The sequence below is a fragment of the Ranitomeya variabilis genome, chromosome 1, assembly GCF_051348905.1.
Source record: "Ranitomeya variabilis isolate aRanVar5 chromosome 1, aRanVar5.hap1, whole genome shotgun sequence".
In the NCBI taxonomy this organism is placed as follows: domain Eukaryota; kingdom Metazoa; phylum Chordata; class Amphibia; order Anura; family Dendrobatidae; genus Ranitomeya; species Ranitomeya variabilis.
In genome coordinates this window covers 740078281-740098846 of record NC_135232.1, presented here as the reverse complement: position 1 = coordinate 740098846, position 20566 = coordinate 740078281, and the positions used below count along the sequence as shown (strand labels likewise).

At 44.7% G+C, this 20566-nt stretch overlaps 1 protein-coding gene across 2 annotated transcripts in view; it reads left to right on the top strand.

The window, feature by feature from the left end:
* The first annotated feature begins 1121 nt into the window (after positions 1-1121).
* PPP2R5C (protein phosphatase 2 regulatory subunit B'gamma) overlaps positions 1122-20566 on the top strand; it is an 83534-nt gene continuing 64089 nt past the window's right edge. For both annotated transcript variants that reach the window (XM_077269211.1, XM_077269198.1), the window contains exons 1-3: positions 1122-1300; positions 3957-4022; positions 9658-9817. In XM_077269211.1, coding sequence (XP_077125326.1) covers positions 1274-1300; positions 3957-4022; positions 9658-9817 — 253 coding nt within the window. In that variant the 5' untranslated portion in view covers positions 1122-1273. The remainder of the gene's footprint in view (positions 1301-3956; positions 4023-9657; positions 9818-20566) is intronic.

Here is a 20566-nt window from a genome sequence, read left to right as displayed (position 1 = left end):
GGGTCCCTGGGCAACTTCAATGTTGGGAATCCCGTACAACCATCCCTTGTGGAAGGGTGAAGCAGGGACAGCGCCAAGAGCCAGACATGGGCCAGAGCCCACTCTCCCCTGGTGATTGCTGTGTGGCACAGCCAGCATCCAAATCTAACTGCTAGGTCTGATCGCTGACAGTTATAAAGCTGTAAATGGAGGAAGGTGCCCCTTCTGATGATCATCGTCTGCCCCCAACCCCGCAGCCTGTAGCTTCATAAGGGGTCGCTAATTTTACACTTCATTGTCCTATATAGTACATGTGATCCAGTGATCACAGATTCACAGGGACTAATAACGGAGAATTTTTTTTCATTTGTTTACCAGGACATGAAATTTGGTAAATCCCAAACAACTCGACAAATTACACCATTTACCAAAATGCAGAAGCCGTGTGTGAAGAAGTAGTTACACCCTACCAGTGTTACCGTCTCTACAAAAGCAGAAGTTTAGGCAGTTTGCTGATCTGGAGGTTTTTTTTTACCTCCAACAAAAATGTAAAGACATCAGCAATGATCTTAGAGAAGTTTGTAGCTGCCCGTCCATCTAGGAATAGGTTATAACACCATTTTATTCTATGGTGAAAAATATTATTCACAGGGTAAAACATTCAAGACAATGTTTCCAGGATTCTCAGTAAATTCACCTCAAGGTCAAAGAAACTGCAAAGAAAAAAAGAGCTAAAGCTCAGAGACTAAAGGCCCCAGCATGGGAAAAGCTAAGCTCTATGACAATACAATTAGCTTAGCAATTATGGTTTAGTCTGAAGTATTTCCAGGAAAAAAGCTGTTTTTATATATTTAAAAAAAAAAAAAGCACATGGCAGCACAGGTAAAAGTTAGTAAAGTTGTCCATTGTCATACTCAACAGCAGTGATGACTGCAGAACTACAAGTCCCGACATGCCACTGTGTTGTGAGTGATATAGTCCTGTATGGACGAGTCGTGAAGTTTCCCACCTGCGACCCCCAGAGCTCGCACTGACTGAGCACTCAGACCCCGCTCCGCCTCTCACGAGAGCCCCCGAGAATGAGTAATGGGGGCGTGTTCACAACAACGGGGCGGGGACTCGACCTATAGACGTTGAGGCACGTGATTCGCCGTGGCCAATGGGAGCTGGAGCGGCCGGAGGTGAGGCGCTGCGGCAGCAGCCTGCGAAGAAGTGAGAGGAATACACGGAGGAGGCGGGCGGGGGAGGGCTGAGTGTCACCGAGAGCCGCCGCAGCCGCACCAGGAGCGCCGCCATGCCGAATAAAAACAAGAAGGACAAAGTGAGTCTTCCCTATCCGGCCGCAGCGTGTGCGGAGTGTGCGGCGGCCCCGGGGGATGTGACTGGAGGTGCGGCAGCACGGATTAAACTTTAGCGGGCGCTCCGGGGCCTAGCCTGCCGCCTGGGACTGGAGTAGTAAAAGTTGCGGGGAAGGGAGGAAACTTCGTGCTCTCGTCCCCGGAGCCTTCTCACAGCTAGTGCGAGCGAGGAGCCAATCAGGACGCGGCTTCATTGCACAGACCCGACTGAGAGCCGCAGTCAGATTGGTGGGATGGTTACTATGGTGATCTGTAACACTTCTACAGAAATAAGTACACCCCCTGCACCATCTAATATCACTGACCTCATATAGAGTGTCATGTGACCACCGTATGTCAGAGGAAAGGGGATTCTGCTCCAGAGCTGCACTCACTAGTCTGCTGGTGCAGTCACTGTGTACATACATTACATTACTGATCCTGAGTTACATCCTGTATTATACTCCAGAGCTGCACTCCCTATTCTGCTGGTGCAGTCACTGTGTACATACATTACATTACTGATCCTGAGTAACATCCTGTATTATACTCCAGAGCTGCACTCCCTATTCTGCTGGTGCAGTCACTGTGTACATACATTACATTACTGATCCTGAGTTACATCCTGTATTATACTCCAGAGCTGCACTCACTACTCTGCTGGAGCAGTCACTGTGTACATACATTACATTACTGATCCTGAGTTACATACTGTATTATACTCCAGAGCTGCACTCACTATTCTGCTCGTGCAGTCACTGTGTACATACATTACATTACTGACCCTGAGTTACATCCTGTATTATACACCAGAGCTGCACTCACTATTCTGCTGGAGCAGTCACTGTGTACATACATTACATTACTGATCCTGAGTTACATCCTGTATTATACTCCAGAGCTGCACTCACTATTCGGCTGGTGCAGTCACTGTGTACATACATTACATTTCTGATCCTGAGTTACCTCCTGTATTATACCCCAGAGCTGCACTCACTATTCTGCTGGGGCAGTCACTGTGTACATACATTACATTACTGATCCTGAGTTACATCCTGTATTATACCCCAGAGCTGCACTCACTATGCCTCATAATTGAGACTATTGACTACTAGATCGGTGTATTTATGGCGCTTGCTTTGGCGATTCCCTTTTGGGACATGCCATCTTTCTCCCAGGCCTCTACAACACGGTATATGGTAAGAATTGCCAAGTGACCATGGCACTGAGGACGGCCCCCATAGATTTCTACCAGAGTCAGTATTTAGTGTCTGAACCACTTGTATTTTTGCTTCCTCTAATTTGTGGTGTAATTTCCTTGTATTATTTCAGTGTATTGTTGCGTTTATCAGAATCCTTTGCGGAAAATATTTTATGTGATCTGATGCATGAGCACAAGGTGGATTTTTTTTTTAGTCTTAGTTAAAGGGATTGTCCATCACTGGACAACTTTTGCTTAACTACATCTGGGTGTCTTTTAAAGTAAAAACCGTGGATTCTCCCCTTCCACAGCTGTTCTGTTCCAGTGATGTTGTCTCTGCTATTCACGGCGGGTCGCTTGAACGGCTGCAGCTCATCAATGTTCTGAAAGAGTAGACGTCTTCTGTGAGCAAGTGGGAAGCTGATTGGCTGCAGCAGTCATATGACACACCATCGTTATGACTCGCAGGGAATAGCAGAATCGTGTATGTGCCACTGCAGCAGGTTGGTGTGTATTAAGTAAATGCTGTCCAGTAGTGGAGAACCTCTTTATTTCTTTTATGAAAGTTTCCGCCATCCCAGCGGTTAGTCCCCAAGGATCCTGGGAGCGGCTTATCCTCGTTATCGGTGTTGGGGATAGCAATGGAATATTGCTAAGTTCCCTGCAAGGCAGAGGGGGGCGCTGTGCAGCCAAACAGGGAGGATCGTTACAGACCCCACTGGTGGTAGACTTTCTGTAGTATCCTCCAAAATGCAGATCTCGTCCCCCGCTTGTCATTTTGATGTGATGATTTCACGCTGTACTTTATCGGGTTATTTGTGGAGCTAGCTTGTAAGAAGTTGCGTTTTTTTATGCAGTCCATTAACCCGAGGTACTTTGACAAGTCTAGTGGTTGGTCCAAGCTTTGATATTTGTAATATACAGGTGAAGCCGTGCACATTGAAGATCTTCAGCAATTGCTAAACTTGCAGTTCCCTAATCTACTTCTATTATTGAATGTGAACTAAGCAAGGTGGGCAGGAAGCTGTGGTAAAACAGAGCCCCGGGATGTATTCTGGCCCCTTTGTAAAGATAGGGGAGGATTAGGGGGGTCTATGCATAGTCAAGAAGCTCCGAGTCTGGGCACAGTTCTCCCACCGCCTCAATTATCACTTTATTGACCGTATTCTTTTACTCCCTGTTACCAGCCGCTTTGCTGGAGAGTGGCTGACCATAGCATCCTTCATTAGCCCCATTGACCGGAAGTGAGGAAACCTCCCTGCCCCCATGGTCACTGACAGTATGACGCATCTCCAGAGACCTTTCCATTCACACATGTGATCTCAGCCGCCTCTCTGACATGGAGCCTCTGGAGACCCCGATCTTGTCTGTCCTTGTCGGGAATACAGAGATCTGATTTTACTTCCAGTTTTATTTTCTTTCTTTTTTGTACTTTTCAGGAACCTCCGAAAACTGGGAAAAGTGGCAAAGGTGGAAAAGAAGGTCAAGAGAACCCTGAGCATGAAGTGAGTGCTGACAAGACGAGGAGGCTTGCGTGCCCCTGTGCGGCTCTGGCACGCTGTAAGCTTTTTCTGTAGAGGAGCAGGGGAGCTGCGACATTGGACACAGCTTAGATCTGCGCAGGAAATAAGGAGCAGCCGGCATCCAAGGGCATTCTGGGAAGCACTGGAGGTCGCCCTCTTACTATGTCATATAATGCTAGCAAGACTTGGTCCCTGATGGCCAGTCATGGAGGGGGACGCTCTTTGTATGTATGGTGCTTACTGTGTGTCAGACATTTATCACCCCTCCTCGTGGTGGTAGGAGACACTCAGCCTGCATCCTTGTGTCCGGTCTGTTTGTCATTAATAGTTGGCATTCATATTGATCGCGCTGTGGCTGCTCATCCCACTTTCAGCAGCATGTCGGCTGCAGCTTTGTGACTTTTACTACAACTCCCTCCAGTGTCTGTGTATGCGCAGGGCCCCTTCCTTATCCACATGCAAAATGTTTGGGGGGCAGCACAGGGGGAGTGCAGTAATTCTGCGGATGTGCTGCAGCTTTCTTAGACTAATCGACAGGGTGCTGAGCTGGGAAATATGAGCTGTTCCAGGGGGGTTTTGGCGTTTAATACCAGGAGCGTTTTGGCTGTCTGCCCGACATAAGTGGTGATATTGGCGAGATAGATCTGCATCGCATTGTGCACTAGACACTGTGTAAACAGCCGCTCGGTGCGAGCTTGGCAGCTTCATGTGTTGATCTCTTGTAAGTAAATTGTATGAGGGCCGGATCATGCAGACACGTGCAGTATGTAAGCTGGCATCGCTGCAGCCACCCGTGCCAAGGTAGGACTGATAAGAATAGATATTCTCTGAGTGTATTCAGACATGGTAGATATTTCTGCAAATGAAAATCCATTCCAGTGGCTTTTGTCTGTGTGTGTGTGTGTCTGTGGCAAGAACATGGATTTCTGCAAGCCCACGTCTCCAGATGAAGGTGCAGATGCTAACAAATTGCTGCATGTGAAGTTTGGTATATGCGGATGTTCCCTCTGCGGCTTTACTGCATGTTTCCCCCTTTCTATTGCAATGGATGACGTCCATAGGATAGATTTGACTTGCTGTGAATTTGAACCGCTGCTCAATTTATCCTATAGATTTTTTTTTCTTTGCAGAACCTGCAGATAACATCATCCATGATGCTGCAATATGCAGCTGATTTTCCACCTGTAAAATCCTCTTCCTAAATGCATGGTGTGCACATGTTGCACAGACTTTGCATGTTGCAAAGTTGAGGCACTTAGGAGCTGAGTTACATTACAGCATCTTTTATACTACACATCTGCATTCACAGCTCTTGTGGATGTTACTAGAAACTGTCAGCAGGCTTGTTGACTGTCTCCTCTAATGGCTTAGTTTTTCCTACATTAAATGGGTGCCTGGTGTTAAAGGGTTTGTCCAGTGCAGATCATTTCTGGGACATAAGCATCAGTAACTGTCCTGTCAACACTTGGATGCACTCGTGATCATCATGGCTTGCATGCTTGCCTACCTTCAGAAGTGAGCTGCACCCGATAAACTTTGTAAGATTACATTGCCCCAAATACATCTCGCCAGCACATGCCGTCATTGAAGTGAATGGCATTTACTTAGCAAATGGAATCAGAATTTCAGCAGCAGAGATCTCTGTGCAGTGCCAAAGGGGGATGGGGTTGATTCCTCTACAGATCCTGTGCAGCGCTTTCACAAAGCGGCCTCAGATCTTGTCTCCTTGTGCGCACACCTGACTTCCTGTGTGCTTCACATGATGACGATCTTACGGGTTTGTTCGGCGGCACACTTTCAGCACTATTGACTTTCTTTGATGTGCTGCTAAGACTGAGTCTGAATGTAAATGACAATCTGGTGGCGGAGCTATAATAGACGGGGGGAAAAGTAATCTTAAAGGGCTAGTCTCTCGAGAATGTCCCCTGTCCATATATGCCCTATTAGAGCATAGGCACATCAGCTGGGTGCGTGACCAGGGTTGATCAGATGATCTGATGACACCTCCTTGTGACCTGGCCAGTGCCATAATATTCTTTGATTATCAAAATACCATAAAAGTATAGAAATCACACATTGAACACATTGCAGATCTCTGCTGGACGTAGGCGCCAGATTATGGTTGTGTGCTTAAAGTGCCCCTCTTGGCAGGATTGTGCACAGTAACTACAGACAGTGTCAGGTTGGTGCTGTTATACTGATTACACTGATACCTGGTGATGAAATCCGTCTCGTGGCTGTTTAATCTTTATTCATAGTTTTCAGTTAATGAGATTCTTGGGCGGCCTGTGGGGGTCTTTATGTTGTGCGCTGCTTACATATTCATCTGTATGGCTTCTGACAGGTCACTGATCCTTCCCTGACCTGCCTCCTATTTTACATAATGCATATAACATTGTTGATAATATTGTTGATGACACTTAAAATATTGTTGGCTATTGTGAGGGTTAGGAAAAACTTTTTACATTCAGCAAAACGGCGGCGGCGCCTGTGCAGTAGCATTTATCTCTTACCGATAGATGCTACTGCGCAAGCGCCAATTCCATTTTGCTGCAGCCAATTTTTTTTTTTTCCTCCACGGAAAAGGTGATGGCGCATGTGCAGTAGCATCGATCGCTTGCCTTTATATTCTACTGTGCAGGCACCACCGCCGGTGCCTGCAGCAAAATAGCGCGCACCCGCACAGTAGCATCTATGTCTTACTGACAGATGCTGCTGCACATGTGCCGCCATCAGTAAGAGAGAGATGCTACTGGGCAGGCCACGCCGCTCGTGCCATTTTGCTGGATGTAAACGGTGATTTTTTTTCTTGATGCCAGATGGGTAGTTGTCGTTATGGCTAGCTCATCTTTTCGCTATAGCGGAGCATTAGGAATATGTGGAAGAAGCAAGTTGTGTTGCTAAGAGCAGGGCAGCGTATTCTAGTAGAGAAGTATAATGATCTTGTGTCTGCTCATGCCGTGATGTCAGGAGGTTAATGCAAGCTTGTGGAAGAAACTGGGTCAGTAGTTTGATCTGTGGGTGCTTAAAGGGAGACTGAGACTACAGACATCCGGATTCCCCAGCATTCATACCAGGAGTGGGCGACTGCAGCATTTAGGCCGGCGTCACACTTGGCGTAAGACAATACGCCACGTATTATACGTCCGTACTACGGCCGTAATACGGAGAAATGTTCCCAAAATAGTGATCCGTAGTCAGGGTGTGTCAGCGTACTTTGCGCATGGCATCCTCCGTATGTAATCCGTATGGCATCCGTACTGCGAGATTTTCGCGCAGGCTTGCAAAACCGACATCTAATGGATTTATGTGCTCAAATGTTAGGGAAAACATATATATATATATATATATATATATATATATATATATATATATATATATATATATATATATATATATATATATATATATATATATATATATATATATATATATATTCTGTATTTAGATGTCATTCAGCGCGATATCTGTGAACAGCCGGTAATTCAATTGCCGGCTTTTCATTTCTCCTGCACAAACCCGACAGGATATGAGACATGGTTTACATACAGTAAACCAGCTCATATCCCCTTTTTTTTTGCATATTCCACACTACTAATGTTAGTAGTGTGTATGTGCAAAATTTCAGCCCTGTAGCTGCTGAAATAAAGGGTTAAATGGCGGAAAAAATTGGCGTGGGCTCCCGCGCAATTTTCTCCGCCAGAATGGTAAAGCCAGTGACTGAGGGCAGATATTAATAGCCAGGAGAGGGTCCATGGTTATTGGCCCCCCTGTGGCTAAAAACATCTGCCCCCAGCCACCCCAGAAAAGGCACATCTGGAAGATGCGCCTATTCTGGCACTTGGCCACTCTCTTCCCACTCCCTGTAGCGGTGGGCTATGGGGTAATGAAGGGTTAATGCCACCTTGCTATTGTAAGGTGACATTAAGCCAGATTAATAATGGAGAGGCGTCAATTATGTCACCTATCCATTATTAATCCAATTGTTGGAAAGGGTTAAACACACACACACATTATTAAAAAGGATTTTAATGAAATAAACACAGCGGTTGTTGTAATAATTTATTGTTCTCGCAATCCATTTCCAGGCCCTCGCTTGGCAAAATAATAAACGCACAAGATACATACCTTCTGATGTCAGATCACGTCCCACGAAGTAATCCATCTGAAGGGGTTAACTAATATTACAGGCACGAGCTGCGATAAACCACTCGCTCTTGCCTGTAATCCCCCGGGTGCTGAAAGGAAAGCAGAGTGATCTATACTTACATTCAGTAGCGGTGATGCGCCCCTGCTGGATGTTCTCATGAACTGCAGCCTGGGAACTTTTTCCCACGCTCCAGGTCATATGAGGACATCCACCAGGGGGCGCATCACCGCGACTGAAGGAAATGTAGGTCAATGACCTACATTTCATTCATTCGCCGGGGATTACAGGCACGGAGCACAGCTGCATTTGCAGGGCTCCTGCCTGTAATATTAGTTAACCCCTTCAGATGGATTACCTCGTGGGACGAGACGGTTCACCAGAAGGTATGTATATTGTGCGTTTATTATTTTGCCAAGCGAGGGTTTGCAAATGGATTGCGAGAACAATAAATTATTACAACAACCGCTGTGTTTATTTCATTAAAATCCTTTTTAATCATGTGTGTGTGTGTTTTTTAACCCTTTCCAACAATTGGATTAATAATGGATAGGTGTCATAATTGACACCTCTCCATTATTAATCTGGCTTAATGTCACCTTCCAATAGCAAGGTGGCATTAACCCTTCATTACCCCATATCCCACCGCTACAGGGAGTGGGAAGAGAGTGGCCAAGTGCCAGAATAGGCGCATCTTCCAGATGTGCCTTTTCTGGGGTGGCTGGGGGCAGATGTTTTTAGCCACGGGGGGGCCAATAACCATGGACCCTCTCCTGGCTATTAATATCTGCCCTCAGTCACTGGCTTTACCATTCTGGCGGAGAAAATTGCGCGGGAGCCCACGGCAATTTTTTCCGCCATTTAACCCTTTATTTTAGCAGCTACAGTGCACAAATTTTGCACATACACACTACTAACATTAGTAGTGTGGAATATGCAAAAAAAATGGGGATATGAGATGGTTTACTGTATGTAAACCATGTCTCATATCATGTCGGGTTTGTGAAGGAGAAGGAAAAAGCCGGCAATTGAATTACCGACTTTTCACTAACAGCGCTGCGTATTTCTCGCAAGTCACACTGCAGGTCCGTGTGGAATCCGTATTTTTCTCGCCCCCATAGACTTTCATTGGCGTATTATTTGCGCAATACGCTGACAAACGCAGCATGCTGCGATTTTGTACGGCCGTAGAAAGCCGTATAATACTGAACCGTAATATACGGCTAATAGGAGCAGCCCCATTGAGAATAATTGTGCCGTATGTTATGCGAGTTTTACGGACGTAGTTTCTGCGCTCTTACGTCCGTAAAACTCGCCAGTGTGACGCCGGCCTTAAGCTGTTTGAAGGAAGGAAGGTCGCTCTGATTAGCTACCATGAAAGCTGAGGGCCTAATGGAGACCCCCAGATCTGTTATTAGGGTCTGTTATATTGTTCTTAATTCTTATTTTATTTTTTTCTTTAACTTTTAGGTGTCCAACAAAAAAGCGAATAACGTCCCCCCACCAGCTCAGGTATCGAAAATTAAGGTACCCACCCCTCAAACTGTTGTGAAGAAGGAAAAGCGACAGAGCTCCTCAAGATTCAATGTTAGCAATAACCGTGAACTGCAGAAGCTGCCGGCATTAAAAGGTGCGGTAATTTCGACATTAAGAGTTAGTGCAAATTGATTTGTCGGACCCGCTTGTTCGGCCACAACGGTAATCTGTGGTCACTGGACGGGAGCTATTAAAGCCGCATCTTAACGTTAATCCAGGCCGGCTAATCAAAAGAAGAGCTGCAGATGCCAGGAGGTAGGAAGCGTTCACGGGACTCCTGTCCTGCGGCCACAGATTACTGCCATAGCCTGTGTTTCCAGTCCTGTGGACGATTCACACCAATTCTAGCTTCATTCCTTAACCCCTTAGTGACCAAGCCAAACTTTTCAAATCTGGCCAAGTGTCCCTTTATGTGGTAACAACTCTGGAAGGATTCAACAAATCCCAATGATTTTGAGTTTGTTTTTTCGTGACATGTTGTACTTTGCTAATGGTAAATTTATTTCTATATGTTTTGTGTTTGTTTATAAAAAAATAATAATCAGAAATTAGACAAAAAATGTTAAAAAATGTGCAATTTCCAAACTTTGAATGATTAAAGAAAATTTACAAAACTTGAAGTGACTTTTGGGGTCCTAGATATTGGAAAACCTCCAAAAGTGATACCATTTTAAAAACAGCACCCCCTGACATAATGAAAACTGCTTTCAGGTAGTTTTTTAACCCTTCAGGCGATGTTAAGGAATGAATGAAAAAATGTATTTTTACCATTTAAATGTTGCTAACTTCTGAATAGGCCGCTATAGGCCGGAGACTCTAAGGCCGCTATTTGGCTGTGAATTGCTGTGGCAAACATCAGGACCACACAATCATGATGTCAGGGTGCCGATGGGGGTAATGAGGAAGCCCCTACACTCGGTTAACCATTTATATGATGTACAGTTGTGCTCAAAAGTTTACATATCCCGGCAGAATTTTTGCTTTCTTGGCTTTTTTTCAGAGAATATGAATGATGATACCAAAACCTTTTCTCCACTCATGGTTAGTGTTTGGGTGAAGCTATTTATTGTCAAACTACTGTTTTCTCTTTTTAAGTCATAATGACAACCCAAAACTTCCAAATGACTGATAAAAAGTTCACATACCCCATTTCTTAATACCATGTATTACCTCTCTAACATCATTGACAGCTTGAAGTCTTTTGTGGTAGTTGTGGATGAAGTTCTTTATTTTCTCAGATGGTAAAGCTGCCCACTCTTCTTAGGGAAAAAGCCTCCAGTTCCTGTAAATTCATGGTCTGTCTAGCATGAACTGCAAACTTGAGATCTCCCCAGAGTGGCTCAATGATATTGAGGTCAGGAAACTGAGATGGCCACTCCAGAACTTTCACTTTGTTCTGTTTTAGCCAGTGACAGGTCGACTTGGCCTTGTGTTTTGGATCGTTGTCATGTTGGAGCGTCCAAGTGCATCCCATGTTTCCGGGCTGATGAGTGCAAATTTGCCTCCAGTATCTGCTGATAATGTGCTGCGTTCATTTTTCCTTCCACTTTGACCAAGTTCTGTGCCTTTTGTAGCTCACATCAGCGATCCACCTCCGTTCTTTACAGTAGGAATGGTGTTCCTTTCATCATAGACCTTGTTGACCTCTCTCCGTTTATGGTTGTGGCCAAAAAGTTAAAATTTGGTCTCATCATTCCAAATTACCTTGTTCCAGAAGTTTCGAGGCTTGTCTCTTGTGCTGTTTTGCATATTGTATGCAAGATACTTTGTGGCATTTGTGCAGTATTGGCTTTCTTCTGACGACTCCACCATGCAGCCCCTTTTTTTTTTTCACGTGCCTCCTTATTGTGCATCTTGAAGCAGCCACAATTTTACTGGCAGTTGTGGATGACATTTTTGTTGGTGTACCTGACCGTGGTTTTTTTCACAGAGCCCCTACTTTCCATTTGTTATTCACAGTTTGAACGCTGCTGACTGACATTATCATTCCCTTGGATATCTTTTTGTATCCCTTTCCTGTTTTATACGGTTCAACTACCTTTTCCTGTAGATCTGTTGACAATTCTTTTGCTTTCCCCATGACTCACAATCCAGAAACGTCGGTGACTGGATGAAAGATGCAAGAGTCTGTCTGGATCCCAGAAACTCACTCAGCTTTTATGCACACACACTGATTACAAGCAAACAGGTCACAAGTGAGGATGTTCCCTTTAGTAGCCATTCACACCCATTTGTGTCAACTTCTGTGAGAACTTTTGATCAGGGTCATTTGGATGTTTTGGGTTGTCATTATGATTTAAAAATAGAAAACACAGTAGTTTGACAATAAATGGCTTCATCCAACCACTAACCATGAGTGGAGAAAAAGTTTTGGCGTTATCATTTACCGTATATACTCGAGTATAAGCCTTAGGTGGGAAATGCAGCAGCTACCGGTAAATGTCAAAAGTAAAAATAGATACCAATAAAGGTAAAATTAATTGAGATATCAGTAGGTTAAGTGTTTTTGAATATCCATATTTAATCAGGAGCCCCATATAATGCTCCATAAAGTTTATGATGGCCCCATAAGATGCTCCATATTAAAATATGCCCCATATAATCCTGCATAAAGGTTAATAATGGCCCCATAAGATGCTCCATGGACACATTTGCCCAATATAATGCTGCACAAATGTTGATTATGGCCCCATAAGATGCTCCATAAAGATATTTGCACCATATAGTGCTGCACAAACGTTATGGCCCCATACAGACACTTGCCCCATATAGTGCTGCACGAACGTTATGGCCCCACAAGATGCTCCATACAGACACTTGCCCCATTTGCTGTTGCTGCGATAAAAAAAAAAAAAAATCACATACCTCTTGTCGCTCAGACCCCCGGCACTTTCAATATTCACCTGCTCCCCGTTCCGGGCGCCGCTCCATCTTCAGCGTCCTCTGCACTGACGTTCAGGCAGAGGGCGCGCACTAACCACGTCACCGCGCCCTCTGACCTGAGCGTCACTGCAGAAGACGCTGAAGACAGAGCGGCACCGGAACGAGGAGCAGGTGAATATCACGCAGCGCTCCCCTCCCCGTTATACTCACCTGCTCCTGGCGCTGTGCAGTCCCTGCTTCCCCGGCGCCGGCAGCTTCTTCCTGTTCTGAGCGGTCACCGTTACCGCTCATTACAGTAATGAATATGCAGTTGGAGCCGTATATACGGAGGTGGAGCCGTATATTCATTACTGTAATGAGCGGTACCATGTGACCGCTCAGTACAGGAAGAAGCTGCCGGGGAAGCCAGGGACCTGCAGGGACCGTGCCAGGAGCAGGTGAGTATAATTAGACAGCCCCCGCTCCCCCTCTCCTGCCGACCCCTGGGTATGACTCGAGTATAAGCCGAGAGGGGGACTTTCAGCCCCCAAAAATGGGCTGAAAATCTCGACTTATACTCGAGTTTTTTTCATAGATATATAATAGCATTACCAGGTGGTAGTCATTAATTATAGTGAATATTTTTTGCTTTTTTGCACATATGTTGTTATATACTATTAAGTACTCTACCAGGCCATCAAAATTGATATAATAAAAGATTTCTTTGAGGGAATTTAGGGCTACTATATAAAAGGACAAAGTTTTTCTAGTTGCTATATAACCATGATGGATATGTTATAAAGATACCTCTGTTTTCCAGTTACGTTAGTTCCTGAAATTTTAAAACATCTTTGTAAGGCTGGGTTCACATTGCGTTAATGGCAATGCGCTGACGGCATCCGTTACATAGCGGCACTAACGCTATGTAACGGATGCGTTAGCGCACCCATTAACTGCCATTATGTAGCGCATCGCTAATGCATGTCATAATCGGCATGCGTTAGTGATGTGCCGTCATTCTGTGACGGACCCTCGGACGCGGTCTGCAGCGTTTTCGGGTCCGTCACCGCTAGCACAGATGGAGCATCTGCGCTAGCGCGATCGCATAACACGATCTTTAAAAGGCACTTGCGTTGCGCAGTCCGTTCAACGCATGTGTTGAACGGACTGCACTTAACGCAATGTGAACCTAGCCTTAGAATTAATAAAAATGTGTGTTTTATAAAAAATTCTTTGTAGTCACTTCAATTCATTTTTTGCACCCACATTTTGATGGAAAGTGCCAATAATAAGGTGGTACATTATTAAGAGCGGACATGTAAGACTTAGCCTTTCCTTCAGTTTTAGACTTTTGCATTATCTTTTGCTCTGTAATATGTAATTATTGGAATAACTTCTGTTACGAGAAGAATCGATATACAAATTGGCCATCTCGCAGAGGGGAGGTTGCCACCTTATTAGTCAATGACAAACGAGCCTTGTGACATGGCCAGGGATAAATGCTAAGTCAGAAACTCATCAACACAGATAAACCCTCATCTCTGTAGAGTCTGGCTGGAGGAGCCCCATGGCCTTGAGGCAGTATCAGTGGCAGGGGGATGCTGGTTCTCCTTATCCCCTTCCCACCCTATGACAAAGTAGTATGTCACGAGGAGGATGCCAGTGCATGTAGCCAGCTAGGAAGCTGGGCCTCATCCATACAGGCGAGGTGCCGGCTGTGGTATACATCCAGCACCTGCCTCTAACCGCAGCAACTGGAGCTATTTTCATGTTAATCTTATACAGCAGCATTTAAGTGGACATTGCCCTCACCCATGCTGCAACTGAGGATCCGCTGAAGGCCCCCATCTCTGCCATCTTGGTGCACTTCTAATCCCCAACCACAGGCTGGGCTTCATTGGAGCGTAACTTGTGCTTTGTAGAATAACCCAAACCATTGCAGGTTCAAGTCCCCCATAGAGGAACAACAAATAACTTGGAAAGAGATGTGGATGGTAAATATATATAAAGCGCCACATTATATATATATATATATATATATATATATATATATATATATATATCTCTATCTATCTATATCTCTATCTATCTATATCTCTATCTATCTATATCTCTATCTATCTATATCTCTATCTATCTATATCTCTATCTATCTATATCTCTATCTATCTATATCTCTATCTATCTATATCTCTATCTATCTATATCTCTATCTATATCTCTATCTATATATATATCTCTATCTATATATATATATCTCTATCTATATATATATATCTCTATCTATATATATCTCTATCTATATATATCTCTATCTATATATATCTCTATCTATATATATCTCTATCTATATATATATATCTATATATCTATCTCCTATGATCTAACCCTTAAAGGCTGTGAAAAAGAAAATTGATTGAAACTATGAAAATGGTGGGGGAGAGTTTCATTGCTGCAATTACTTCAAAATATGCAAGAAAATATTAGGAAACTTTGAATGTGTACCACAAAATGTCGGTACACAAAAAACAGAAACCTCTACAGCTCTGTTGGTGAGAAAATAAAAACATTACAGGCCTCAAAATAATGACGCTAAACAATGTTTTCTCCCTTGTTTTAATGCCACTAAAATAATAAAAAAACTAAGTTTGGTATCAGTATAATTGTACAGACCTGGAGAATTGTTGGCAGGTCATTTCAATTAGACAAGGAATGGCCTAAGAGAAAAAATATTAAACGCCCCAAAAAATGGTGGAATTGCTTTTTTTTTTTAATGGGGTCTTTACCTCTCCCAGCTGGTACTTGTAAGATGCTTTCTCCTGCAGGGCATTGCCTGTCGGACTCCATACTAGTCAGAATGAAAGCACGGTGCACAGCAGCCATCAGTCACCGAGCTGCTTAGGCTGCCGAGCCACAGACCCTCTATGGTGATGTCCACATGGGCCTGATCCGCTCTGAGTTTTTCCATGTTGGTAACATCTGCATGAAATTATCCAAACTTGGTTGTGAAAATGCTTCTCTGCAAAGGGTGAAAGACAGTTTTCATCAAGACTCCTTTTACGCTGTGGATTTTTTACACAGAACATGGCCGTGGTTTGCACCTACTGCAAATTTTCTGCAAATAAATCCATTATGTGAGCGCTCCCTACGAGGAGCCCTGTCATATACAGGGTATCATACATTTTGCTATTGTACAGGCAGCAGAAGGGTTAGCAGCGTTCTCAAGAATAGTCAATGGCTGATAATGCACTTTCCTAAAATATTTAAACCCTTCTTTCTATTTATTTGATTAGCATTAGTACTACACTCCCCAGCACTCGTGGTCACAGGCATCAATGGCAACTGCCTTGGTCATGGCTCTTCTCCCCATTGTCACAAATTAAGGTTTGCTTTAGGTCTGCCCTTCTTCAGACATCCCAGGGTCTCCACACACCCAGGTGGTCTTCACATACAAGTCTATAGTGTTAATTAGTTGAACAGCTGGTGGTGCTGCATCCTGAGGGGATGATGGTGTGAACCATTGGCACTTTCCTGGGTGAGATGTGCAGTCGGTGAGAGAAAAGGCTCCATCTCTTCAGTAATTGCCTAAACATCATTCCAAGGAAGATATCTGTATCCCAGACGCGTCTCACTTTCTTAACACTTTACTTCTTGATGTAATTTTCCTGTAACCTTTCGATCTGCTGCTTGACTTTTACAAACGTGTCTTTTATAATGTTTTGTTGCACGATGGGTTAAATGATTAGCAAACTGGATAAATGCAAGAGAAATTTGGATGCATCTTTCATAGAAATCTGCTCCTTTCTCCACTTATGAACCACTTCTCCTGAACTCATCTTTCAACTCTGAACAACTTCCAGAACACTGGGGGATCAGATTTCAGCTCCTTATTAGATGCCTATGGAGAGGGCAGAGGGAAAGTGGCTCTCATCCCAAAGCTGGATTCCCAGCTACATTGCTCATTATTGCTGTATAATCTCCTCCATAGTTCTGCTGCTTCTGAACATGTGCTACATTGAGACATGTCTTTTTGTGCTGTGTATGGGGCAACATCATGCCAGCTAGTCTCAGCACACTAGCTCAGAGACAACTGAAAATTGCAAAGTCTGCAAAGGGGAAAACTGTTGAAAAAATGCAGAATGCAAATCAAATTCATGGCCAGAAATGTGTTATTCCTCATTTACACACAGTCTGGCTCTGTACTGCTGCACTTGAGTGTGATATATCTGCGATACATGCTGTATGTTGTGTACAGGCGCTGAACCAGCAGGGGGCGCACCAGCAGAAATGGGACTGGTGTGTAAGTTGTTATATAGCATAGTATCCGGAGAAGATGTGGGGAGCAAAGTATTGTCTGCTCCTGGACTCATTTCATCAGGCGCTACATCCCTGAAGTAGTTTGCATTCTCCGTCTCCTTTCATACTACGAGTACACACTGATGGTGAATGGTCTCCAGGGCCTGAGGCAAGAAGTTTAGATTGTCCGCGGTCCTTGCAGATAAGGGTTTACAGCGATTACATGCTTTGTGCAGCGCTGCAGAATATGTTGGTGTCATCAAAACGGGAGATATTAGCACTGCAGTGATATTACAGAACAGACGCAGTAGAGAGGAGCCTGATCAGGCAATGTGGTTTCCCCAGCGGTCAGCCGATCGATGCCGATCTCACTTCTTCAGGCTGGTTTATGCCGGACCTTGGGTGTCACAGTTCCAGTAGGCTCCTCTTTAATATTTTATTGGTTCAGACAGTTGCGCAATCAGCGATACCAAAAAGTTTATTTATTTTGTTACATTTTTATGTAATCCTATCGTCAGGAGCAAAGAGCAGCAGGAAAGTCACCTTCCCACACTTCAAGCGGCATCGAAGAGGTTAACCCACTCTAATGGAGCCAACTGTAGAGCGCAGCTCCTGAGCCCGCTTACTATACACATTGTGCACATCTGCTGTATTTATATGCTGGTTGTCAGCCAGTGGAAACTAGGGCAGTGTGAGCCCCTTATGTGCCATGCAGACAATGACTGGCCAGGTTTGGCAAGGTTGGTGTCAGCTTTGTCTCCAAAACCCAGCGCTTATCTGAGTAATCTGGATCTGACTCCTATAATCTCTGGTGATTAGCTAATCAATCTGGAGCTGGCTTCTCTAAACCCTGGCGATCAGTTGATTGATCTGGATCTGACTTTTCTAATCACTGGCGATGAACTGATCGATCAAGTTTTGGCTTCTCTAATCCCTCACTCTCATCCGATCCCTTCAGATCTGGCTTCTCTAATCCCTGGCTCTCATCTGATCTATGGAGATCTGGCTTCTCTAATCCCTGGTGCCCATTTGCTCTATCCAGGTCTGGCTTCTGTAATCCTTGGCACCCACCTGATCCATCCAGATCTGGCTTCTGTAATCCCTGGCGCCCACCTGATCCATCCAGATCTGGCTTCTCTAATCCCTGGTGCCCATTTAATCTTTCCAGATTTGGCTTCTCTAATCCCCAGCTCTCATCTGATCTATCCGGATCTGGCTTCTCTAATCCCTGGCTTTCATCTGATCTATCCAGATGTGGTTTCTCTAATCCTGGGTGCCCATTTGATCTATCCGGGTCTGGTTTCTCTAATCCTTGGCACCCTCCTGATCTATCCGTATCTGGCTTCTCTAATCCCTGGTGCCCACTGGCTCCATCCTGATCTGGCTTCGCTAATCCCTGGCGCCCACCTGATCCATCCAGATCTGGCATCTCTAATCCCTGGCGATGAGCTGGGTTTCCTAGGAGAAGGATGGTTTGGACACCTGAATAGATGGCAATGTCCAAATTAACTATTAGGCTATGTGCACACGTTCAGGATTTCTTGCAGAAAATTCCTGAGAAAAACCTGAAATTTTCTGCAAGAAATCTGCATGCGTTTTTGCCGCGTTTTTGGTGCGTTTTTTTCCAGACATTTCCCAATGCATTTTATAGTGGGAAATCCGCAAAAAACCCGCAAAATTAATGAACATGCTGCGTTTTTTACCGTGATGCATTTTTTTCGCAGAAAAAAACGCATCGTGCACAAAAATTGCGGAATTCATTCTAAATGATGGGATGCATATTGTATGCTGTTTTTTTGCGGTTTTATAGCGTTTTTATCGCAAAAAAAACCGCGAAAAATCAGCAACGTGTGCACACAGCCTTAAAAATGAATGCGTATTTCTTGCAGAAAATGTCTGTGTTTTTTTTTGTTTTGTTTTTTTAAGGAAATTTCTGCAAGAAATCCTGAACGTGTGCACATAGCCTTAGAGTTCTTCCTCATGTATATGTGTCCTGAATGGGGTGACCCCCTTTATGATTTGGGTAAGGCCATGTTCACACTTTGCGTTTTTTACCGCGGATCCGCGGCGATTTTGATGCTGCGGGTCCGCAGCAGTTTCCATAGCATTTACATTAACATGTAAACCCTATGGAAACCGCAAACCGCAGTGCACATGCTGCGGGAAAAACCGCGCAGAAACGCAGCTGTTTAAAACCCGCAGCATGTCACTTCTTTGTGCAGAATCGCAGCGATTCTGCACCCATAGAAATGCATTGAACCGCTTACTTCCCGCATGGGGCTGTGCCCACGTTGCGGGAAGTAAGCGGATAATGTGCGGGTGGTATCCGGGGTGGAGGAGAGGAGACTCTCCTCCAGGCCCTGGGGACCATAAATAGTGTAAAAAAAAAAAAAAAGAATTAAAATAAAAAATGATGCTATACTCCCCTCTCAGCGCTGCCCGCGGCCGTCCGGTCTTCGGTTTGCTGTGCGAGCAGGACCTGTGGTGACGTCGCGGTCACATGACCGTGATGACGCCCGGGTCACATGACCGTGACGTCACGAAGGTCCTTCTCGGCACAGCATCTTTGGAACCGGAGCGCCGCGTGCAGCGCCGAGGAGATCCGGACATCAGAGGGGGTGAGTATAACCAATTTTTATTATTTTTTATCATTACTATTGATGCTGCATATTGCTGCATATGCAGCATCAATAGTACAGGAGTAATCCCGCAGCGGAAACCGCGGAACAAACCGCGATAAATCTGCAGGGATAACCGCAGCTGTTTTGCCCTGCAGATTTATCAATTCCGCTGCGGGATAAACCTGCAGAGCACACCGCAAAGTGTGAACATGGCCTAAATGTTGTCCTGTCCTCTCTTTGGGATATTTATACAACAGAGGTGTCCTGACTTCGACCCCTTCATCTACCACCTCAGGGGTGCACAAGTCTTGGTTGAGCGCCTGAACCCCTTTGTCCCTGCTCTGTTTTCCTTCACACATTGAGGGGATTCCTGTGAACAGTGAAACCAGTTCAGAGTTTATTGATGCTACCACTATGAAGAGACACCCCGTGCGCGGTGTTGGTGACGGCGTCCCCTTGCATTCATGTGACAGCTGCTTTTATTTTTTTCTTAGCTTGGGAGTTGCTTTCACAATCTGCCATATTAACCGTTTCTCCCCTTTCATTTTGTTAAAATCTCATCTTGGGCGGAAAAGCCTATTAAAGTCCTCCTCGTCTGTTCTTTTCTTGGATCCTTTAAGCCCAGCCCATGTGGCGTTGTCACATCCTCCAATAAATTCTCGTACTACAGCTTTAATTCCTGCAGAATGGAATCCTCCCCGCACGTTTCCTCAGACACCTCTGTATCCTGGTGAATGGGGTTTACTGTGGTCACACCTGAATTCTTAGTTTCCTCATGTATTTGCCCCTTAGCGATGTGACATACATGTACGTCACCTGCACAGCTGTGACTTCTGCAGGTTCTCTCTGAGTCCAAGTCACTCAGCAGGCGCTGGCTGTGATCAGAGAGGACTCCTGTCCTGACAGTTTTGTTTTTTGGTGGTGGAAACAACAACTGATGACAAATTGGGGTTCTATAGTGTCAACAGTGGTATTGAGCATGTGCGACCAATGCTTTATTCTCTGTAGGAGTGGTGGTCACACATGCTCACAACCGCTCCAATCACAGAGGGGACTTTGAGACC